Below are 19,666 nucleotides of genomic sequence, written 5' to 3'. Positions count from 1 at the left end.
TTGATTCTCTTAATGTCAGATTCGCCACACAAGTAAAGAAAACAAATGCTTCCAGGTAACGTTAGCAGTTTTGTTTTGTTATATTAATACATCTGGTGGATTTTTATGAAAATCAACAATCTCGAAATAACATACATGTTTAAATAAGAATCAAATGTATGTATTATTTTATACAAAAACGACATCATTTTTATACTCCTGTTTGTTCTGGGCAGCCACCAGAGATGTATAAACCCGGTACATGCTGTGATGTTTCTTCTTCTAAACTCAGTCACTTAGACTGCCGGCTGTCATGCTGCTCAAGTATAAATTTGATAAATTACAAGAATTTTGAATATTTGATTTATTCGGCCGATAATCATGATTATCGTGATAATTTACAGACGATAATCGATAGCTGAAAATGTGATTATCTTCCAACCCTACTAAATAGTAAAAAAAAAAAAACCTGAGACCTTTCAAATGTTTTGATACCTGCACCCGATCCAAATATAAGCACCACTATCAATTCCAAACATACGCTATTGAAACAAACCACGTTCAGTGTAGTGTGTATTCATAATTCAGTTAAAACAGAAATTGAGAGTTTTTTTTTTTTTAAATCCCTATCAACGTATCCCCTAATTTCACAATAATTCAGCAGCACAGAAACCACAGTTATCATCACAGCCTGAAAGACATGCCCGACACGTGCTTTGGTCCTCTAACGGATTGGTTTTGAGCGTGTCGGGGTTTCCTCTATATCCTGTTCATTCCAGGTAAGGATGTGTTTTATAATTGTCTTTCTACTCCTTTGCCCCCAGGTTGGTTTGGATTCTGAACTGACCACCCGGAGCTTCCCAGTGAGCGTACAGGAGCCACACACACAGGCAAGTCAAATAAGGATTTACTTATTACAGTAAAATAATGATTTCTTTATTACTGGACATTTAGACAATCAAATACAACTTACTTTATCAGACAATAGTGTATAGTCAGTGGTATTATTCAAAAGCCCTTAATAAAGCTTTCTTATTTGCATTGAACTGTTGTTGGGCTGTTGTTTCTAATCAATGCATCACCTCTACACCTCTGCACTGCAAACCGCTCCGCCACAGTTCTCAAGACTCTCACGTCAGTTTTACCCTCAAAGTGGTATCATGATTGTTCAAAATAGAATTTGTATGCAGCTAGTGCTGTGAAGCAGTGATGCTGGAATTGATGTCACTGTCACTGCTGACCAATCTATACAGTACACTTCACTATATTCCCAGTGATGGTTGGTCGTGGGTTAGTTTGTATATTTTCGTCTGTCTCAGTGATGGTTGTGGGGTAGTTTGTATATTCCTGTCTATTTCCGTGAACACCAAGTCTTATCGCTTCATTCCCTGCAAGGGCTTCATGCCATCATTATGATCAAGTTATGGTACCTCTGGATTTTTTACATCAGTGTTAAGACTAGCATTGTCAGGAAAGATGAAAAACACCAAGACACAGGGAGAGGATGCAAATGAAGTCTATTTATTTTTCAATAATCCTACAGTGACTATTTAGCAGATTTCATATTATATGAATCTCTGGTTCAAGTCGTCGAGTCCTCTATTCTTCGGCTTCCTTTCCCTTTAGAAACAAAGAAATGAATTCACGATTAGTCACTGTGAACACTGTGAGACAAACACAGCTTTACTCTTTAACTGTTTAAAAAAAAAAAAATCATGCTTGAAAATAAAACAGACCACCCTGCTTTATCTCACCAACATTTAAAACAAAACACTACATTGAATTAATACACATACCGAAGCATTAATAAGATCTACCTCTAGTATAGAATATGAGAGATATGTTACTATATTGTCCAACATTTGTAATTAGAAATATATAACGCTGCTTCTGAAATCCTGTCCAAAATCTCTATCACTGCACTGAAGTTCCTTAAAATCAGTAAAATGCTTTCACAAAGATCAGAGCGTTGCTCAGGAGGAACACCAATGCTCTCCTGGCAAATGCTTAACTGAGACCAGTTCAAATGCCTTGCAGTAAAGGGAACTGTGCTGGATTTAATCTTTTAAGTCACCTTGGCTCCCAGCTCGCGGCTCTTGGTCCTCAGCTTGTTGACCTGGGACTCAGCGATATCAGCGCGCTCCTCAGACTCCTCAAGCTCGTGCTGCACCTTCCTGAACTTAGCCAGGTGGGTGTTGGCTTGTTCCTCCTGAAAGGGAAGCGCGAGACACAGGGTTACACAAATGGGTTCCAATACAAGAGTGAAAGAAAAGCGGTGCTTCAGAAAACATGGAGTTTCAGATCTCAAGGGTCACTTACAGCTTCCTCAGCCTGCCTCTTGTAAGCCTTCACTTTCAGCTGCAGCTTATCAACCAGATCCTGGAGTCTGGCCACATTCTTTTTGTCTTCTTCACCCTGCGATGAAATAAATCACAATAATAACTCACGTGACCAATTACTAAACTTAACGCTGCAATAGAGCACATTCAGAGCGATCAGACTCAATACATTCATAAATTGTACAGGCAGCAATATATTCATATTCTGGACAGAAAAATAAATTCCATACTTTTTAGTGTGATAACTTGCTGTTTCTTTTTATTGTAATTTTCAAGAACCTAACAAGGAAAAGGGGTTTATGAAAATGTAACATTATAAAAACATAAGGACAGTTTGGGAGCGAGAAGAGTCCATTTGACCCAACAAGGCTCGTCCCTTCCTTATGATCCCAGAGTTTTAGCTCTTACTTCTTCACCTGAAGAGATTTCATTCTTTACACTTGTCCTCATCACCCATTCCATTAAGTCCTGGGATCAGCCTAGTTGCCCTTCTCTGTACCTTCAATAACCCCCAATATGTTTTCAATGTCTAAGCCCAATGCTGCAATGCTGAAGGCTTCACTGTACCTGGTAGCTGAGCTCCTTGACTCTTCTCTCGTATTTGCGGACTCCTTTAACCGCATCGATGCCACGTCTCTGCTCAGCTTCAAGCTCGTTCTCCAGCTCGCGCACCTGGAAAGTCAAAGCATTCCAAGTTATTCCAAATAGTCACCCAAGTTTGGACCTGCAAAGTACTTCTCCAGATGTTCAGCTCACCCTGGTCTCCAGTTTCTGGAGCTGTTTCTTTCCACCCTTCATGGCCAGCTGCTCAGCCTCATCCAGACGGTGGGTCAGGTCCTTCACTGTCTGTTCCAGGTTCTTCTTCATCCTCTCCAGGTGAGAGCTGGTGTCCTGCTCCTTCTTGAGCTCCTCTGCCATCATGGCAGCCTGGTAGTTGAAGGGAAGACATTTAGAGCTGGAGCAGCAATAGAAGTGGGGAAATTGTAACTGTGAGCCTCACGGCATGTCTCAGCCAGACAGGTTCTGAGTAGAGCGGTAATTGTCCCACAGGTAGATGGCATCTAAAAGCTAAGAGGGCTTTAGAATCGTGAAACTCATAAATGTCAAGCAGCCTAAATTATCAAGTACGGAAACTAAAAACATTTAAAAATCTTTTCATTCATATAATAGCATTAATGTCCTGTGCAGCTGTCATTAACTGTAGAAAATGTCCTTGTCATTGTTTAAGTGGCCTCGTATTTAGGTTGGGACACCTAACTGTCTCTTGCGGTTGGCCGTTAATGCTGAACTGATTGAACATCAATTGCTCAGTGGTGGAGAGCCTCATCCCTGCACACCACATTGGTTTGAATGTAGGTTTTGAACTGGAGCAAGCGAAACCTCCACAGCTTGCAAGGTGAATGTTAAGTAACAGGTGTTTAAACACACAGCCCCCAATCCAATAGCATCTATCATTACCCATAAAAAAGACTCACGTCAGTAATGGCTTTCTTGGCTTTTTCTTCTGCGTTTCTTGCTTCCTGGATGGTGTCATCTACTTCGCTCTGCAGCTGGCTAACATCAGACTCGAGCTTCTTCTTGGTGTTGATGAGACTGGTGTTCTGTAACAAGATAAAGACTGTCAGCTCCCAAAAGCTCATGAACATCATTTAAAACAAGAATAAAAAACAACACCAACGCAGGAATTCCTTCGGACCTGGGTGTGCAGGAGCTGCACACGCTCGCTGGCGTCAATGAGCTCCTGTTCAGCCACTTTGCGGCCTCTCTCTATCTGTTCCAGGGCAGCCCTCATCTCTTCAATTTCAGCCTGCATCAGGGTGTTCCTGCGTTCCACCATGGCGAGCTGTTCCTTCGTGTCTTCCTGTCCTCGGACAGCATCGTCAAGGTGCAGTTGGGCATCCTGGATAGAAAATAAAAACCAGTAAGACAATTAGGAAGATCTGGTCACAAGTGAAATGTGTGACACTAGCCCTCAAAAGAAAGTCTCCCTACCTTGAGTTGTCCTTGGACGTTCCTCAGTTGTTTCTGAGATTCAGCTGCTTGGCGGTTGGCGTGACTCAGCTGAATTTCCATTTCATTCAGGTCTCCCTCCATCTTCTTCTTCACTCTCAGGGCATCGTTGCGGCTCCTAACTTCAGAGTCGAGAGTGCTCTGCATGGAGTCCACCACTCTCTGACTGTTTCTCTTCAGCTGTTCCAGCTCCTCGTCTTTCTCAGCGATCTTTCTGTCAACCTCAGATTTCACCTGGTTCAGCTCCAGCTGGACACGGAGAATCTTGGACTCCTCGTGCTCCAGTGTAGCCTGTTTTATTAAAGATTCAAAGAGAAAGATAGAGAGGAAACTTAACATAGTATAGAGATAATGGCCATGGAGATGAGAAGGTGTGTGTTTCTAAAGAATTACCTCTGCCTCTTCCAAGGCGGTTTGGATTTCTGACTTTTCAGTTTCAGTCTGCTTCTTTGACTTCTCCAGCTCATGAATAGCCTTCCCACCCTCACCAATCTGTTCAGTCAGATCAGAGATCTCCTCTACAAGACGAAGAAGAAGATGAGAAACATGGTTAGAATTGGAATGCAACAATAACCGGGCGCTTTTCATTCACAGCATCCCACTGCAGGCTTAGAGACAACAGATTCAAATGTTGCTCCTCCATGATTCAGAATGCACAGTCAGAATTGCATTAGTGCACTGAAGAAGACACTAGCCGAAACCTTTGTCTGCTTCACTTGGTTTCTTCCACTTTTACCTTGTCGTTGGCTCTCACTGCAGTGTATCACACAGAGATTGTATTATAATTAGTGCTATACATTTTTATTACTGGCATATAAAATTTTACATTTGTTTACATTACATTTGCCACATTTCTGCCCAATTCTGTCGTTGACCCTTGGTGTCAGAAACATTTACAGAGACCGGACAAAATGGTTGACTTTACAAAACCAATGTGAGCACGAGATGAGTGAATGAACCCGTATCTGAGTGTGAACAGGGTGTTGAAGTCGGGACTCACGCTGTAAGTTCTTGTTCTCCCGCTTAAGGGTTTCCAGTTGGTCCAAAGATTCTTCATAGGAGTTCTTCAATTTGAAGAGCTCAGTGCCGAGAGAGCGAGCCTCTTTCTGTGCAGCTTCCAGCTCTGCCTGGCCTTCTTCAAACTTCTGCTTCCACTCAGCAAGAACCTGAAACAATACAGCTCATAAATATACACCAAGATGTCTCTTTGTTACTAACTTTGAGCCAGACAGCAATATTTCTACCAGATGCCCTGTATTAGTCTGTTTTTTGAACAACCATCTTTTGCGTACCTTGTCGAAGTTTCTCTGCTTCTTGTCGAGAGCAGAGGCTTGTGCATTTGCTCTTTCTACGTCAACCATGAGATCTTCCACTTCACCCTGGAGCCTCTGTTTGGTTTTCTCCAGAGAGGCAGACTTTGAGTTCACAGCCTCAATGTGTTCTTCAGCATCTTGAAGGCGCTGTACCAGCTTTTTCCTGGGAATGAGTGTTTGTGTTTAGAAAAGGGAGCAGAGAATGAACGCACTGAAATGTATGTGAAGTAAAGCGTGGTTATTTACTTTGCTTCTTCAAGCTCCTCCGTGCGCTGGATAGCATCAGTTTCGTATTTGGTTCTCCACTGAGCCACCTCACTGTTAGCCTTGGACATTGCACGCTGCAGCTCAGCCTTGGCTTCCTGCTCCTCCTCAAATTGCTCACGAAGCAGGTCACAGTCATGGCGGGCAGATTGCACACTATGAGCCAGGGCACTCTTGGCCTTTAAAGAATGACAAGAATATTATAATAAAAAACATGCAATGCCAAAGACGACTTATTTCGAAATAAATAATAATAATAATAATAATAATAATAATAATAATAATAATAATAATAATGGCAGTATTACTTTTGATTCTTCCTCCAGCTGCCTCTTGAGCTCCTCAATTTGCTGAGTGAAAGCCTGTTTGCCCCTCGTCAGCTGAGAAACTAAAGCTTCCTTCTCTTCCAGCTGGCGAGAGAATTCACCTGAAACAGAAGCATTGAGAGTTTTCAAGGACGCTCTTTCTTCTACTGTGCTGTCAATTCAATTGCATCAGGCAGCAGGTACCAGCTTACCGTTCTCTGTCAGAAGACGTGCTTTTTGCCCACTGATGTCATTGATCTGACGCACGTTCTCGTCGTTCTTGGTCTTAATCTCACTGTGCTGGTCCTCCAGAGAACGGCACATCTTTTCCAGGTTAGCCTTTAGTTAAAAGATGAAAAGGATTAGTGTACATGAACACAATCCTATAGGCTTGTCCTGAGAGGACACACACACACACACATACATGCATACATACATCCGCTGTTCACTGTACCTTGGTTTTGGCTACAGATTCCATGTTGCTGGAGAGGTCATCGAGTTCCATTTTCAATTCACTCTTTTCCTTCTCGAGCTTCTGTTTCACACGCTGGAGGTTGTCGATCTGTTCTCCCAGTTCCGCCACGCTGTCGGCTTGCTTTTTGCGAAGAGCAGCTGCAGTAGCTTCATGCTGCAGAGTGGACTCCTCCAGGTCACGTCTGAGCTTCTGAAACTCAGCTTCACGTTTCTTGTTCATTTCAATCTGAGCTGAAGTTGCACCACCAGCTTCCTCAAGCCTTTCACTGATCTCTTCAAGTTCCCTGGAAAGATCAGCTCTCTGCTTTTCAATCTTTGCCCGAGCAGCTCGTTCGGCTTCGATTTCTTCTTCAAGCTCTTCGATGCGCGCCTAGAAAATGGAACAAAATGGAAACATTTCTCATCTGGAATCAAACATCTGTGATCAGTTATTTTCTGTGAATTCAAAGAGTTTGATTTCCCCACAATACCTGGAGCTCCTTAATCTTCTTTTGAAGTTGAGCACCCACAGCTTGTTCATCCTCAATTTTGCTAAGCAGCTGGCTTGTTTCAAAGTCCTTCCTGGAAAGTTCAAAGAATTGATATGGAATGAATTGAGCCTCAGTAGTATAAGTACAGTCTAGCGGTCGTAGGCGCTGTATTCAGGTTGCAGTCTCCTATTGAGGAGTTCAAATCCCACCTCTGGCAAGAATACATTTTTTCTAACATGAACACATACAATAGCTAATGCTGAACCACCCTTTAAGACCCAACTTGATCAACGTTTTGGAGATCAACCTGCTGCTAGGAACCATACAATCTTTGGTGGACTGAATAGTTTTCTCTTTTTTCTAAATTGTCTTATGTTCTTATATAACATGACCTGCATTATTAATATATGGTTTTATGAATCAAAGGGGGGCCAAATTAGTCCCAGTATTGTCTCCAACGTAGATCCTTATGTTCATTTAGTTATTTTGTTTGCTTGTTAAATCTACACATTTCAATCTACATTTCTTTCTATATAGTAGTCTTACTTCTTTATCTTCTCATCTGATTGCTGCTTGTCGTTTTCCAGATCCATTATGGATTCCTGGGCTAGCTTCAGATCTCCCTCAAGCTTTCTCTTGGCTCTCTCAAGGTCCATACGGAGTTTCTTTTCTTGCTCCAGTGAACCTTCAAGCTACACAAAAGGAAAAGCCAATGATATGATATGATTGTATTTGATGAAGTTAAACCCCTTGAAAGTCTGCTTGGTCTGCTTCACTCACATCGTCCACTTGTTGTTCCAGCTTAGTCTTTGCTTTGGTCAGAGTGTTGACTTTGTCCTCCTCTGCTTGCAGGTCATCAAGGGTCTGTTGGTGTGCCTCTTGGAGGGCTTTCTTTTCCTTGATTAATTTTGCAAGACTTTCATCCTGAGTAGCCATTTCTTCAGTAAGGTTTTTAACCTATATAAAAGGGTTAGAAACAAAACCAATGGATTTGTTTGTGTTCAGTTTTTTAATAAGTAATTGCATGTCTCTTGTTAAAATCCTCACCTTATTTTCTGTGGCGTGCTTCTCCTTCTCCACTTTGGCCAGTGTGAGCTCGAGGTCGTCGATGTCCTTCTTGAGCTCAGAGCACTCGTCTTCCAGTTTCCTCTTCTTGGCAGTCAGCTCAGAGTTCATTTCCTCCTCATCTTCCAGTCTCTCCGTTGTCTCTTTAAGTTTTGCCTCGAGCTGGATCTTGCTTTTGATAAGCGCCTCGCATCTTTCTTCAGCATCAGAGAGGCTTTCACCTTCCTGCAAACGCATTGTAAAAGTATAATTTTAATAAACGTACAGGGATTGAAATGTTTATCCAATAAAGTCGACACTTTCTGCATGAGGGGGGAAATGACCAGAATATTTGAAAGCTCACTTATTATTAATGAGTCCCTAGGAATGTCTTTGAGATGCTGTAGTTCAATAACAATATGCTTTCAGGGTTTTGCATTAGATTTGTGTTGGTGGTGTTTCTGAAATGATCACGTAACCCCAGTGGAAATGGGTCCTTGCTCTGGTTTATTCATTTTATATGCTGGTTTGGTCCAGAAGGAGGCGGTACAGAAATATGGCAAAAAGAATCATGAATCATGAATCTCTCACGTCTAGGCAGTGTCCACCACATGAGATAAAGCAATTGAAAGGACAATAAGCCATAGTAATGAAGAATGGATACGTACCGACTGGACTTGAAGCAGCAGGTCATTCTTTTCCTGCACCACAGAAACCATTTTCTCCTCCAGTGACTTGCATTTTGCTTCTGACTTGGCCAGATTTTCTTTGCACTTTTCGAATTCTTCCTTCATGTTGGCCATTTCCTTTTCGGATTCGGCGCTCTTCAGGAGTGGCTTGATCTTGAAGTAGAGCTTCATCCACGGCCAGTGTTTCACATTCATGAATGAACGAATGTTGTACTGGATGGTGAAAAGAGCTTCCCTATAATACATGAACAAAAGAACACAAATTATATATGATCCTTTTTATAAAAATCTATTTAACTCACAATAGCGGAACAATCTTATATGTGAATCTTGAAACGTTTCCATAACTATAATATATATTTCTAAAAAAAAAATCACTATGTGCTGGGGAATCAAATCTCAAAGTCTTTTTGCATTTTATCCATAGCAACATTAAACAAAGTTTATGAAATGTTTATGAAATATGAATATTGATTAAAAGTACAGAGCAGAAACATGACATTAAAACCACATGAAGTGAACTGTATAACATATATAGCAGTATAACTTGTGTGTTAGATTTATAAAAATGACATCTTTTAGCTATTGCAGTATATTAAAGTCGCTTCAGATGGTTTGGTATTTCTTTATCACCTTCTTTCCATCATCTTTACGAATTCCTTTCTCATCAGGAAGCCACGAGCCAGAGCCTGCGTGATGGTCACGAGTTTGGCTAACTTTTCATCTCGCATCTCCTCAAGTACACCCAGCAGACCAGCTTTAAAGAACACCTGAATTCAAGAGATTCACGGTAAAATAGGCTTTTGTCTTCGCATGGCACACCATTAGACTAGGGGAACAGAGTTCACTTAATCATGTAACAATAAACAAAGAGTCTCTATCTTGAAAATGATTGACTTTCATAAGTATAATGTGGTTTACATTAGCATTTAAATTCATTTTTACTGTTCAATAACATTTTCAAGGTGATGCTAATTTTAAAGACATATTTATGTAGACTAACCTTGGTGTGCCCAAATTTATACTCGTCGTGATTTATATCAATGGATCCCAAAAGCTTCTCTGATGCTTTCTTATTGTCCATGAACTGACCATCAGGGATGACACTTGCATTTAATACTTTGTATCTATGTCAGAAATAGTGAATACATGTCATTATACACTTTGAATAGCTGCACAGAGAAATGTAAAAGAATGAAAAAGCATTCATGAGAGGGAAACTCTGAGGTGTTGATACCTTTGCTTGAAGTCACCATACAAGATTCTGCTTGGGAATCCCTTTGTACAAATTCTGATACCTTCCAGCACACCGTTACATCTCAGCTGGTGGATAACCAAATGATTTTCCATAAGGGCTGTAAAGAAGGGTACATGTTATATAGAACAGTAATCATGTTTTTATAATTTAAATACAAATAAAAAGCCACGTCATTTATGTACACGTAATTGATGTTGTTTGTGATACTCATGCATATATGGAAGTGTTAGACGATAAAGCAATTTTCTGTTCTCGATTATCGGCTGTCAATTAACACGATAATCATGATTATCGGCTGAATAAATAAAATACTTGTCTTGTGTCTTGTTATTGTTCCAAATACCGTCTGATGAACTTTCGAAGGTTTAAAATTACCTTTTGAATTGCTGACTAGCGAACAAACCTTCAAACCTTTGAACACAGCCCGAAATACCTGTGATTGCAGTTAGACATGTGTCAGGAATGAGCGTCAAAATGAAGAGTCTCACGCGCTATAACATCATAAGTACCTGGAGTCTTTGACTCGTTGGGAATCAAGCAGCGCACAAAGTGAGGGTGAGTGCTCCTCAAGTTGGACATCAGTTTGTTCAGATTCTCCTGTAGCATGATGAACATTGGAAGATTGATTTCACATTTTTCAATTCATAAACGACACGTAGTACAGATTCAGGGCGATACTCGGATTCTCCCAGTATTCATCGTCAGGTATTAAATAAATCAAAGCAGGACAAGCTGCCCTTCTCTCAACTCTACAACTGAGTACCAATCAATGCCAGTGAACTTTCACATGGAGTGTTTTCAAAGATCCAGGACGCTGACATATTTACTGCCGTATCAGCGTACCATCGCCATAAACTGACCAAATATGTTGCAAAACTAGCAAATGCATTTGATGCAAGTGGAGTACAAAAAGGTGAAGCAGGAACACATACCCTGAAGAGTCCAGACACAGTCTGGAAGGAGCCACCCTTCTTCTTGCCACCCTTCTTCGCGCCTCCAGCATCTTTAAATGCAAAAGAGCAAAACCTCAGACAGGTGAAGTACAATCAGTATGAAGCAGGTTGAACCCCTCCCTTAGCCCTCAATAGCAATGTGTGTATAAAATGAAAACCATTGGAAACTTTTCTTTTCTTTTCTATGCGTCAAGAGAACTTTGCTGCCATTCCTCTGACATATTTTTTTTGGTTTGTATTTTCGTGCTCCACAAACGTCATACAGCGACTACTGCGCTCTGTACTCCAAACTCTGCAAGTGCGACAATTTATTTGCATATTGCCTATACTTACATCTACCCCACAATCGCAATAACTGTTTATTTCTGTATTACTAATAATCTTCGAATGCTAATCCTTCAATAATGTAAGCTTAATAAATAAGTTTGAATTAAACTTACTCACTGTTGTCAAGTATCATTAATAACATGATTTAACTAAAGTAAATAGAGACGATGATTATAGTTGCTTCCACACCCTTACAACCTTACCTGCGGCTGGTGCTGCGCTACTGGCATAAAGGAAGGCCAGGAGCTTCACGGATGATTTCACGTACAGCCCCAATACAGTTTCGTTCAGTGGGTCCTTGTTCTTGTCCAGCCAGCCGCCGACGTTGTAGTCCACAGTGCCAGCATAGTGCACCAGGGAGAAGTGGGCCTCAACTTTGCCTTTGCCCGGTTTCGGTTTCTGGAAGGCGTTGTTCTTGCCAAGGTGCTGGTCGTACAGCTTGTTCTTGAAGGAAGTGTCTGAGGCCTTGGGGAACATGCACTCCTCTTCAAGGATGGAGAAGATGCCCATTGGCTAGTGGAAACAAAGATGTGAATTTTAGAAAGAGAAAAACGACAGAGACAGTGACGAGAGCGTTGAATTTATTAACAGCGTCACTGACGTACCTTTTCAATAAGCTCAATGCAAGCAGCCAAGTCCATACCGAAGTCAATGAACTCCCAAATGATCCCTTCTTTCTTGTACTCTTCTTGTTCCAGTACAAACATGGTATGATTGAAGAACTGTTGCAGTTTTTCATTGGTGAAGTTGATGCACAGCTGCTCCAAGCTGTTGAACTAAATATATACAAAAAAATATATATGAAATCCCAACAATAAATAACGCTGTGTGTAGTACGGAAATGACGATACAGAAATCCTCCAACTTACATCAAAGATCTCGAATCCTGCAATATCCAGGACTCCAATGTAGAATTGTCTTGGCTGCTTTGTAGCCAACATCTCGTTGATACGGATAACCATCCACAAGAACAGTTTCTCATAGACAGATTTGGACAGAGCGCCAACAGCGTTATTGACCTAATGAGATAATAGAGGTTGTGTTAAATGAAAATATTATTCTGTTGAATTGTGTGCAATGTGCATGGAGGTTGAGAGCAAACACATTACCTGGGGGACAGTCTGCCCCTTGGTCACATACTCATTCCCCACTTTCACTCTCGGGTAGCACAAGGCTTTCAGCAAGTCGGCGGAGTTCAGTCCCAACAGATAACTGACTTTGTCAGCCACTGAAACCAAACACAACATCTTGTTTACGACTCCTGGTAATCTTGGATGTGTAAACTGGTTGTAATCGATAGAATAGCTTAGTAGGAGATTTGCATGTCTTGAGAAACAATGCGTGTTCATCTAATGTCTGATTCTCAACAGTAATGCAAAAGCAATGGCGCTATCTCTGCATGATTTCTGCAGGCTCTCACAATAGCGTCTCGCAAGGCTGCCTTTCATGTCTTGTTAGCTGCTTATACGAGAGGTGCTTGTAAATCAGTTACCTTCAGTGCCGTCTGGTTCAGCCTGCTCCTCACGCTGCTTCTGCTTGAACTTCATGTTACCGTAGTGCATCACCGCACCAGTGATTTTGTAGATGCCCAATTTCTCTTCATTGTTGAACCCAAGAATGTCAATGGCAGACTGGATAGCAAAAACAACATGAGGCGCATCAACACCAAAAAGGGTAACAAAATCATTAAAGGAAGCTAATCAATGGAACTTACGTCTGTGGCCATTAACTCCTCTTTGTCGTCAATGCTGGCGACGGTGATCTGCCCTTGACTGATCATAGGGAAATCATAGGGGTTGGTGGTAATGAGAAGCATGTCTGGAAGGAAGAACAGCAGCAAACGCATAGTAGAATATTTCAGCACAGAGACATCAATCAACCTGTTAACAGAGTGATTTAGTTTCACCTACCAATAAGTTCTGGCTTGTGGTTGGTCATGATCTGATAGAAGATATGGTAGCTCCTTTCTTCTTTCAGCTGAAACGTGACTCTGGATTTTTCCAGCAAGTCTGTGATGAATAAGTATTACAGTCAGAATTGTAAATGTCTTTAAACAAGACACAGATGGAAAAGAGATACTACAGCAGAAAAAAGAAACTTACAGGTCTCAATGTCAGCGGAGGCCAGTTTTCCTGTGGCTCCGAAGTGAATTCTGATAAATTTACCCTGAATGAAAATAAAATGAAATCACGTCAGTATGCTAATACACTGTTAATGGTTTAAGAAATTCCAAACGTGCAGTAATATAATGGAAACAAAAGCGTTGTCACTTACAAAGCGAGACGAGTTGTCATTTCTCACAGTTTTGGCATTACCAAAAGCTTCCAGGAGAGGGTTAGCTGAAATAATCTGATCCTCCAGGGTTCCCTGTATAAGACACAAGCCTAGGGTTAGTTAATGGAACTGGAACCAGTTGAATGCTCCATACTATTTAATGTCAATTACAATAGTTTCCAACCTGGATTTTTCCAGGAGCCGCCTCTTTCTTCTTGTCACCACCAGCCACTGCGATTGTCGCAAAGTACTGGATGACACGTTTGGTGTTCACAGTCTTTCCTGCACCAGATTCTCCACTGAGTAAAAGAGAAAAACATGTTAAGATGATATTTCTGGAGAGGTTTATGTTTTAATAATGTTTGTAATTGTATCCATACTTACGTGATCAGGACGGACTGGTTTTCACGATCTGTAAACAGAATTAAGAATTTGATTAAAGATTGTTTCTTAGTTATTATTTAGTTTAACTGATACTAATGAGCAACAGATCCAATGTGGGGTCACACTAAATCAGATTTTCATTTCTTTCACAATATTGGCATTAAATGCTCTTCATAACTCATTGCGTTTGTGAAATATGAGATCCATTACCACACCAAAAAGCATGAGATATAAAAACAAATGGAAGGAGCTGAATGGATTTACCCCAGAAAAAAATAATAGGCTTGATTTTGAAATACCTACCAGTAAGCATGAACTGATAGGCATTGTCAGAGACAGAGAAGATGTGTGGGGGAGCCTCCATACGCTTCTTGCCTCTGTATGCATCAACACAAGACTGGTCGTACACTGGAAGCCACTTGTATGGATTCACAGTAGCGCAAAACAGCCCGGAGTAAGTCTGAAATTGTGAACATATGAAATGCAGTTGAGTCATAATAAAAAGGACCTTTTCAATGTGTTCATTTACTCGGTGCAAACACACTCACGTAGATCATCCATGCTGCAAAACGCTCTTTGAGGTTATACAGCACAGTGGCTTCATTGAGGTGGGTCATCATGGCCATGTCCTCAATCTTATCGTACTTGGGGGGGTTCATGGGCAAGACATCGTCCTCTTTAACAGTGACGGTCTGAAAAGGAAAGTTAGTTAGCAGCGGCAAAGCAGCTTGGAAGTGGTTCTTGTGAACAGCGAAACAGCGTTCAACAGCAACGCAACTTCTAAGCTGTGACTTACTTCCCCAGCTTCAGTTTTGACGGTGGCTTTGCCCCCTTCTTTGCTCTGGATGACGCCTTTGACGTAGAGCTCTGTGGCGTGTGGCACGAAACAGGCGGTTTTAGCGTCGAAAGGTCTGCTTTGCGACTCAATTCTTTCCCTCTCGGGCTTCCGGAGGTATATGGCCGCCGCCCCGTAAATCTCCATCTCTGCGTCCGTACTCATGATGGCAGATTACTGCAGCTGGAACAAGTGATGCACACAGTGAACGAAACATGTAGATTATCAATATACAGGACAGAGGCTCACAGCGGAAAAGATGCAGAATACACAGTTTGTAACCCAAGCAGGTCCATTATCAGGTGCAAAACGCAGTGTGTTTTATTAAATCATAGCGTGAAGTGGACAGGAGCTACAAGCACAGCACACAGTGTGGTGCAGTTACACTGTGCACCTTTCCTGACATACATCTATCACTTACAACTGAACTCAGTGTGTTCATGCTTCAAGCAGACCTCGTAAAGGCTAGAAACTGATTTTGTGCTGCTTGTAGATTTTAACATGGATCAGTTTTACAGGGATTTGCAGCACAGTTGAGAAAGCAGAAAGTGTTTTAGAAAGTTGTTTTTCTTTTAGCGACATGGGAAGTGTGTGCTTACTCACTAAGGGGAAGAGCTTCTACATTAATCTCCACACTACAAGTTATAACATACTTAAATAAAAGATTCCCAGTCTGTTCCGTAGCTTCCTAAAACACCTTCACTTAAAGACTCAGTCCTGCTGTTAAATACAAATAGAAAAGAATCACAAATAATTCTTACCTTCCTCAGCAAGAAATCCCGGAATCTGGAAGGTTTTTGAATTGGCGACACTGCAAACAAAATGAAGAAGATACGTGTGATTTCTGTGCAGGGCATGCTGGACTCATATGCTGCGCAATGGAAGCATTTAATAGCTGATACTGACTCCTGATTGTTAGGGAGATGTTTCTGAATGGGTTGGAAATGGTTTAAAATTTAGAGTGTGCAATTATTTTATCACATTTCACTCCCTAATTGTCCATCCCTGTCCAATTATGTCCCCTCACTGCAGCAATTCCTCACAAAAGCTCAGGAGGACTGAAGGTCAGTAAATATCCTCTGATCCCCAAGCCAATCGCCTCTCTTTACAGCCAGGAGTTTGAGAGTGGATGCCAGTGAGCTATCTGCCCCTGGGGGACAAAGACCAGCTCTACCGGCGCTGCTTGACCTCAGCAGTTTCTGTCAGGTTTGCCTCCTAACTCACTAGAGCGCCAGAACCAATGTGAGGCTCCTTGTGGAATCCCAATGAAGATCTGAAGACACAGGGTGGTGTGCAGGGGAGTCATACTCCTGTGACTGTGTGACTTCCCCCGCAAACCATGTGATAGTGCCTTTACCAGAGGAGACCCTCAGGGACCCCTGCGCTCCCCTGACTGTGTGTCTCACCCTGCACACTACACAGCCATGCCTTTACCAGAGGAGACACTCGGGGACCCCTGCGCTCCCCTGACTGTGTGACTCCCCCTGCACGCCACACCTGCGCTCCCCTGACTGTGTGACTCCCCCTGCACACCCTGCCTTGAAAGTAGACTGCAATGCAGCCGCTTCCATTACTACTTAAAACGACATCAGTGGACAAGTACAATAGAAAAGCTGATTAATCTGACTCACTCTTTACTGTGCTGCAGATATGTTTCATCGTTGCTATTGACACCAGCACAGCTAGCTAGCATTAAACACACACAGAATGAAGCAACATTTCCATCGCTCTCGTTACAGAACATCGCTAAAAACGCACAATGCTTACAGTAGAAAGGCACGGAGTTAGAATGTGGAAGCCTCAGCACCAAAAAAGCTGCCTGAACGGCAATACGTCACGCGGAGGACGTCTCTTATTTTTCATAAGAGAGAAGTCATCTCGTGCAAGAGGCTTCAGGCCGCACAAACACCCCAAACGATCTGTGCACTAAACCAAAGTGAAACAGCACAGCCTCAACACTGCTCAACAGATACAGACAGTTACCCTCCAGACACTTACCAGAGTATGGATGTTCTAGGACTAGTGCTGGAGGCTCGCTCGGGCTCTGCTTTTATCAGGAGCTTTTCTGCCACTCCAGCAAAACTGCCAGCTGTATTTGGTCATGTAGCTTTGCTCCTATATTGCATTATAGATATCAGTTCCACTTTGTCAGGAGGCTAGCATATGGCATTCCATAATCTATTAGTGACATGTGCTGATGTTGTATAACTAGTTACAGTGCCTAATGTTGTCTTGCTGTCAGCAAACTCAATGTATAGACTTTGAATGTGATTTGATAGACTGGTCAGATTGGATCAAACTGCAACTAAAGTCTGCAGGACTGTGGCTGCCATACAACTCCTGCAGACCTTCACTGTAACCGGGGAGTCTGAATTGTGTTTCCCATTATGATTTTGCACACTGATTGGTTTCTTTCTTTTTACACATTTATATCTTGATTTTCATACAATGCTACCAAGGTATTTTAGCAGTTTCCCCTCCATGCTTTTTCCACAGTTATACTATACATTTATTGCAGTTTACTATGGGTTTTTTTTTATATACATTTTAACACACCTCGCCGCGAAAACCTTAAGAAAAGTTTATAATAAGGGTCTTGACAACAAAAACTTAGAGAATTTAAATAAAAAAAGCAATCGAGAATTGAAGAGGTTACCATGGCAAGCTGATAACAGTGTGTTTGTGAACTGTGCCGCCTCCACAAAAAATAAAAACACACACACACAAATGTAGACTTTGCTGCTAAAGTACGGAGCCGACGTTTCGAGTCACGTCGAAAAGAAAAACAACAATTTTAGATTTCTTCTCTAACTGGTGTGCTGCATCGAACACTGCAGAGTCAGCAGCGAGCGCAGATATAGACCCCGTCAGTGTGGAGACTCGAGGATTTGCTGAAGATGATAGAATTGTGCAGCAGCTTCCCCATTAAGACAATGCAGAGCAATAATGAAAAGCAGAAATGAGTTTCACACTAAAGCAGGGCCAGCTGTTGCAGGGTAATGTCCGAAGTAACGCGTTATCATGTTTACTTCAGACATGTACCAGTGAATCTTAAGATTTGTCTATATATATATATATATATATATATATATATATTCAGTGGTGAAAACGTACATCATTAAAGTAACGTTAAGGTTTTGTTGCAAAAGTTTAGGAAATCAAAGTTAAGTTAGCCAGGCAACCTTGACTCTGCACCCTTACGTGAAGGTTTGCTGTTACACTTGACATCACATATGACATCATCAATGACATCAGCAACGACATCACATATCTGTTGTGTCTAATTTAAACATTGCATACTCTCTAGTCAGTTTTATACTTTATTAGTAGATGCATATATATATATATATAAAACATGCTGAGTGAGATTGCGTGGTGATTTCTCAGATGGCTTTTGAATAAAGTGTTACTGCTACTGCTTACCTCAGAGTTTTCTTTGTTCTGTTCTCTGACGTAAGGCCTTTGCACACTGGATCCGCTCGGTCATTTAGTCATCCGAAAAAGTCGTCCGTCAATCCATTGCACACTAGATGCGTTTAATATTGCGCTTCAGAGCGCTGGTGTGCAGTGGAGGCTTTGTAGTAAATACACCTAGTTTCAGTGTTTTAATAAAAAGAAATACAATTCTGTTAAATTTTACATAACTTTGACACAAATGTTAAATGTAATATAAACTTAATGATCAGCAAACGTGGATGGAAAACGCTTGCTAATTATTACCTTTCTACTAGACTACAATAATGTTGTTACGCAATACATAAAAAAAAAACATGATATCACACAACACGGTTGTCATAGCATCAGGAACCATATGACCAATATTAATTTTTTATATATATACATAGTTAGGAAGCTAGCAATGAGCCACCGAACATACTTTCCATCCCTTTCATGTCCTGCCCCTCTTTTCTGACTGCTCACCCCTTTCATGCTTCTTTCTCTCATGTGTGTCTCCAGGTTAGTTGTTTGTTTACTTCCTCGACTACAATTGAAATAAAAAGTATATGCTTGTAATAACCTGTACTGCACAAACCCCCCGTTTTCATGTTTTATAATACATGTCATTCATGCCCAAGTCCACGGCAATGTCTTTACATATGTGCTCTTTTTTTAACAAAGTCTTTGTAATCTTTGTTGGATTTCTGTTTGGAGGCACACACAATCGGAACCCATGTGTCTTCCCAGTCGTTTTTCATTGGTCAGTGTCATTTTTAACGCATATCAAATCGGATCAGATAGATGGGGAATGTGCGTGATCGGGTTTTTTTTCTGTTTAGACGCACGTTAAATTCTGATGCGTTATCGGATCCAGTGTGCAATGGCCTCAAATACCACAGGATATTTGCCAATTTTCTTTCTTAGTGACAGAGATGAAAAAACAGACTGTCGACTGATTTTAAATGCTGTTTCAGTTGTATGGTGACAGTTTTACCTACAGAAACACTGTTTAGATAATTGTTACTGTTAAAGTGTAGTAATATTAATAGATCAGGTAAGTAAGTTGGTCTGTGATGTCATAGCCGTGTGGTAAGACAATATTCATGCAGCACGGTCATGTGATCTTGTTAAGCCAATCACAGCACTTAATTTGTCCAAGCCATTTTATCCCTGCATCGTGGACCCCTGTGTGGAATCTGACAGGTCAATTTACACAGTGAGAGTTTTGGCTCCCATACACAGAGCTGCATATCATTTCAAACTCTGTAAAGAAATGCTGAACACACCAATCCCGATGAAAGCTATCCGCT

At 41.4% G+C, this 19,666-nt stretch overlaps 1 protein-coding gene across 2 annotated transcripts; it reads right to left on the bottom strand.

Moving 5' to 3' along the window:
- Positions 1–1,479: 1,479 nt before the first annotated feature.
- LOC117407656 (myosin heavy chain, fast skeletal muscle-like) lies at positions 1,480–16,938 on the bottom strand. Of its 2 annotated transcripts, XM_059017654.1 has the most exons (41): positions 16,917–16,938; positions 15,680–15,729; positions 14,880–15,101; positions 14,632–14,775; positions 14,387–14,543; positions 14,084–14,111; positions 13,884–13,998; positions 13,700–13,792; positions 13,528–13,591; positions 13,336–13,434; positions 13,140–13,243; positions 12,918–13,056; positions 12,535–12,653; positions 12,295–12,444; positions 12,031–12,201; positions 11,629–11,938; positions 11,078–11,148; positions 10,655–10,742; positions 10,125–10,242; positions 9,891–10,014; positions 9,521–9,657; positions 8,867–9,122; positions 8,202–8,444; positions 7,935–8,111; positions 7,701–7,846; positions 7,155–7,245; positions 6,665–7,054; positions 6,423–6,549; positions 6,214–6,332; positions 5,888–6,084; positions 5,621–5,804; positions 5,329–5,494; positions 4,722–4,846; positions 4,311–4,619; positions 4,015–4,218; positions 3,794–3,919; positions 3,075–3,245; positions 2,886–2,990; positions 2,299–2,394; positions 2,054–2,188; positions 1,480–1,599 (listed from the first exon to the last, which is right to left on the bottom strand). In XM_059017654.1, the coding sequence occupies exons 3-41, from the start codon at positions 15,081–15,083 to the stop codon at positions 1,579–1,581; spliced, it is 5,823 nt and encodes a 1,940-aa protein (XP_058873637.1). In that variant the 5' UTR covers positions 15,084–15,101; positions 15,680–15,729; positions 16,917–16,938; the 3' UTR covers positions 1,480–1,578. The 2 variants fall into 2 exon arrangements, with proteins under 2 accessions (XP_058873637.1, XP_058873638.1); XM_059017655.1 differs by lacking the exons at positions 14,880–15,101; positions 15,680–15,729 and having other exon boundaries at positions 16,917–16,929.
- Between the last annotated feature and the right edge of the window lie 2,728 nt (positions 16,939–19,666).

This window comes from Acipenser ruthenus, chromosome 57 (assembly GCF_902713425.1).
Source record: "Acipenser ruthenus chromosome 57, fAciRut3.2 maternal haplotype, whole genome shotgun sequence".
NCBI classification, from domain to species: Eukaryota; Metazoa; Chordata; class Actinopteri; order Acipenseriformes; family Acipenseridae; genus Acipenser; species Acipenser ruthenus.
The sequence above is the reverse complement of the archived record's forward strand: the minus strand, read 5'-3'. Positions and strand labels throughout refer to the sequence as shown.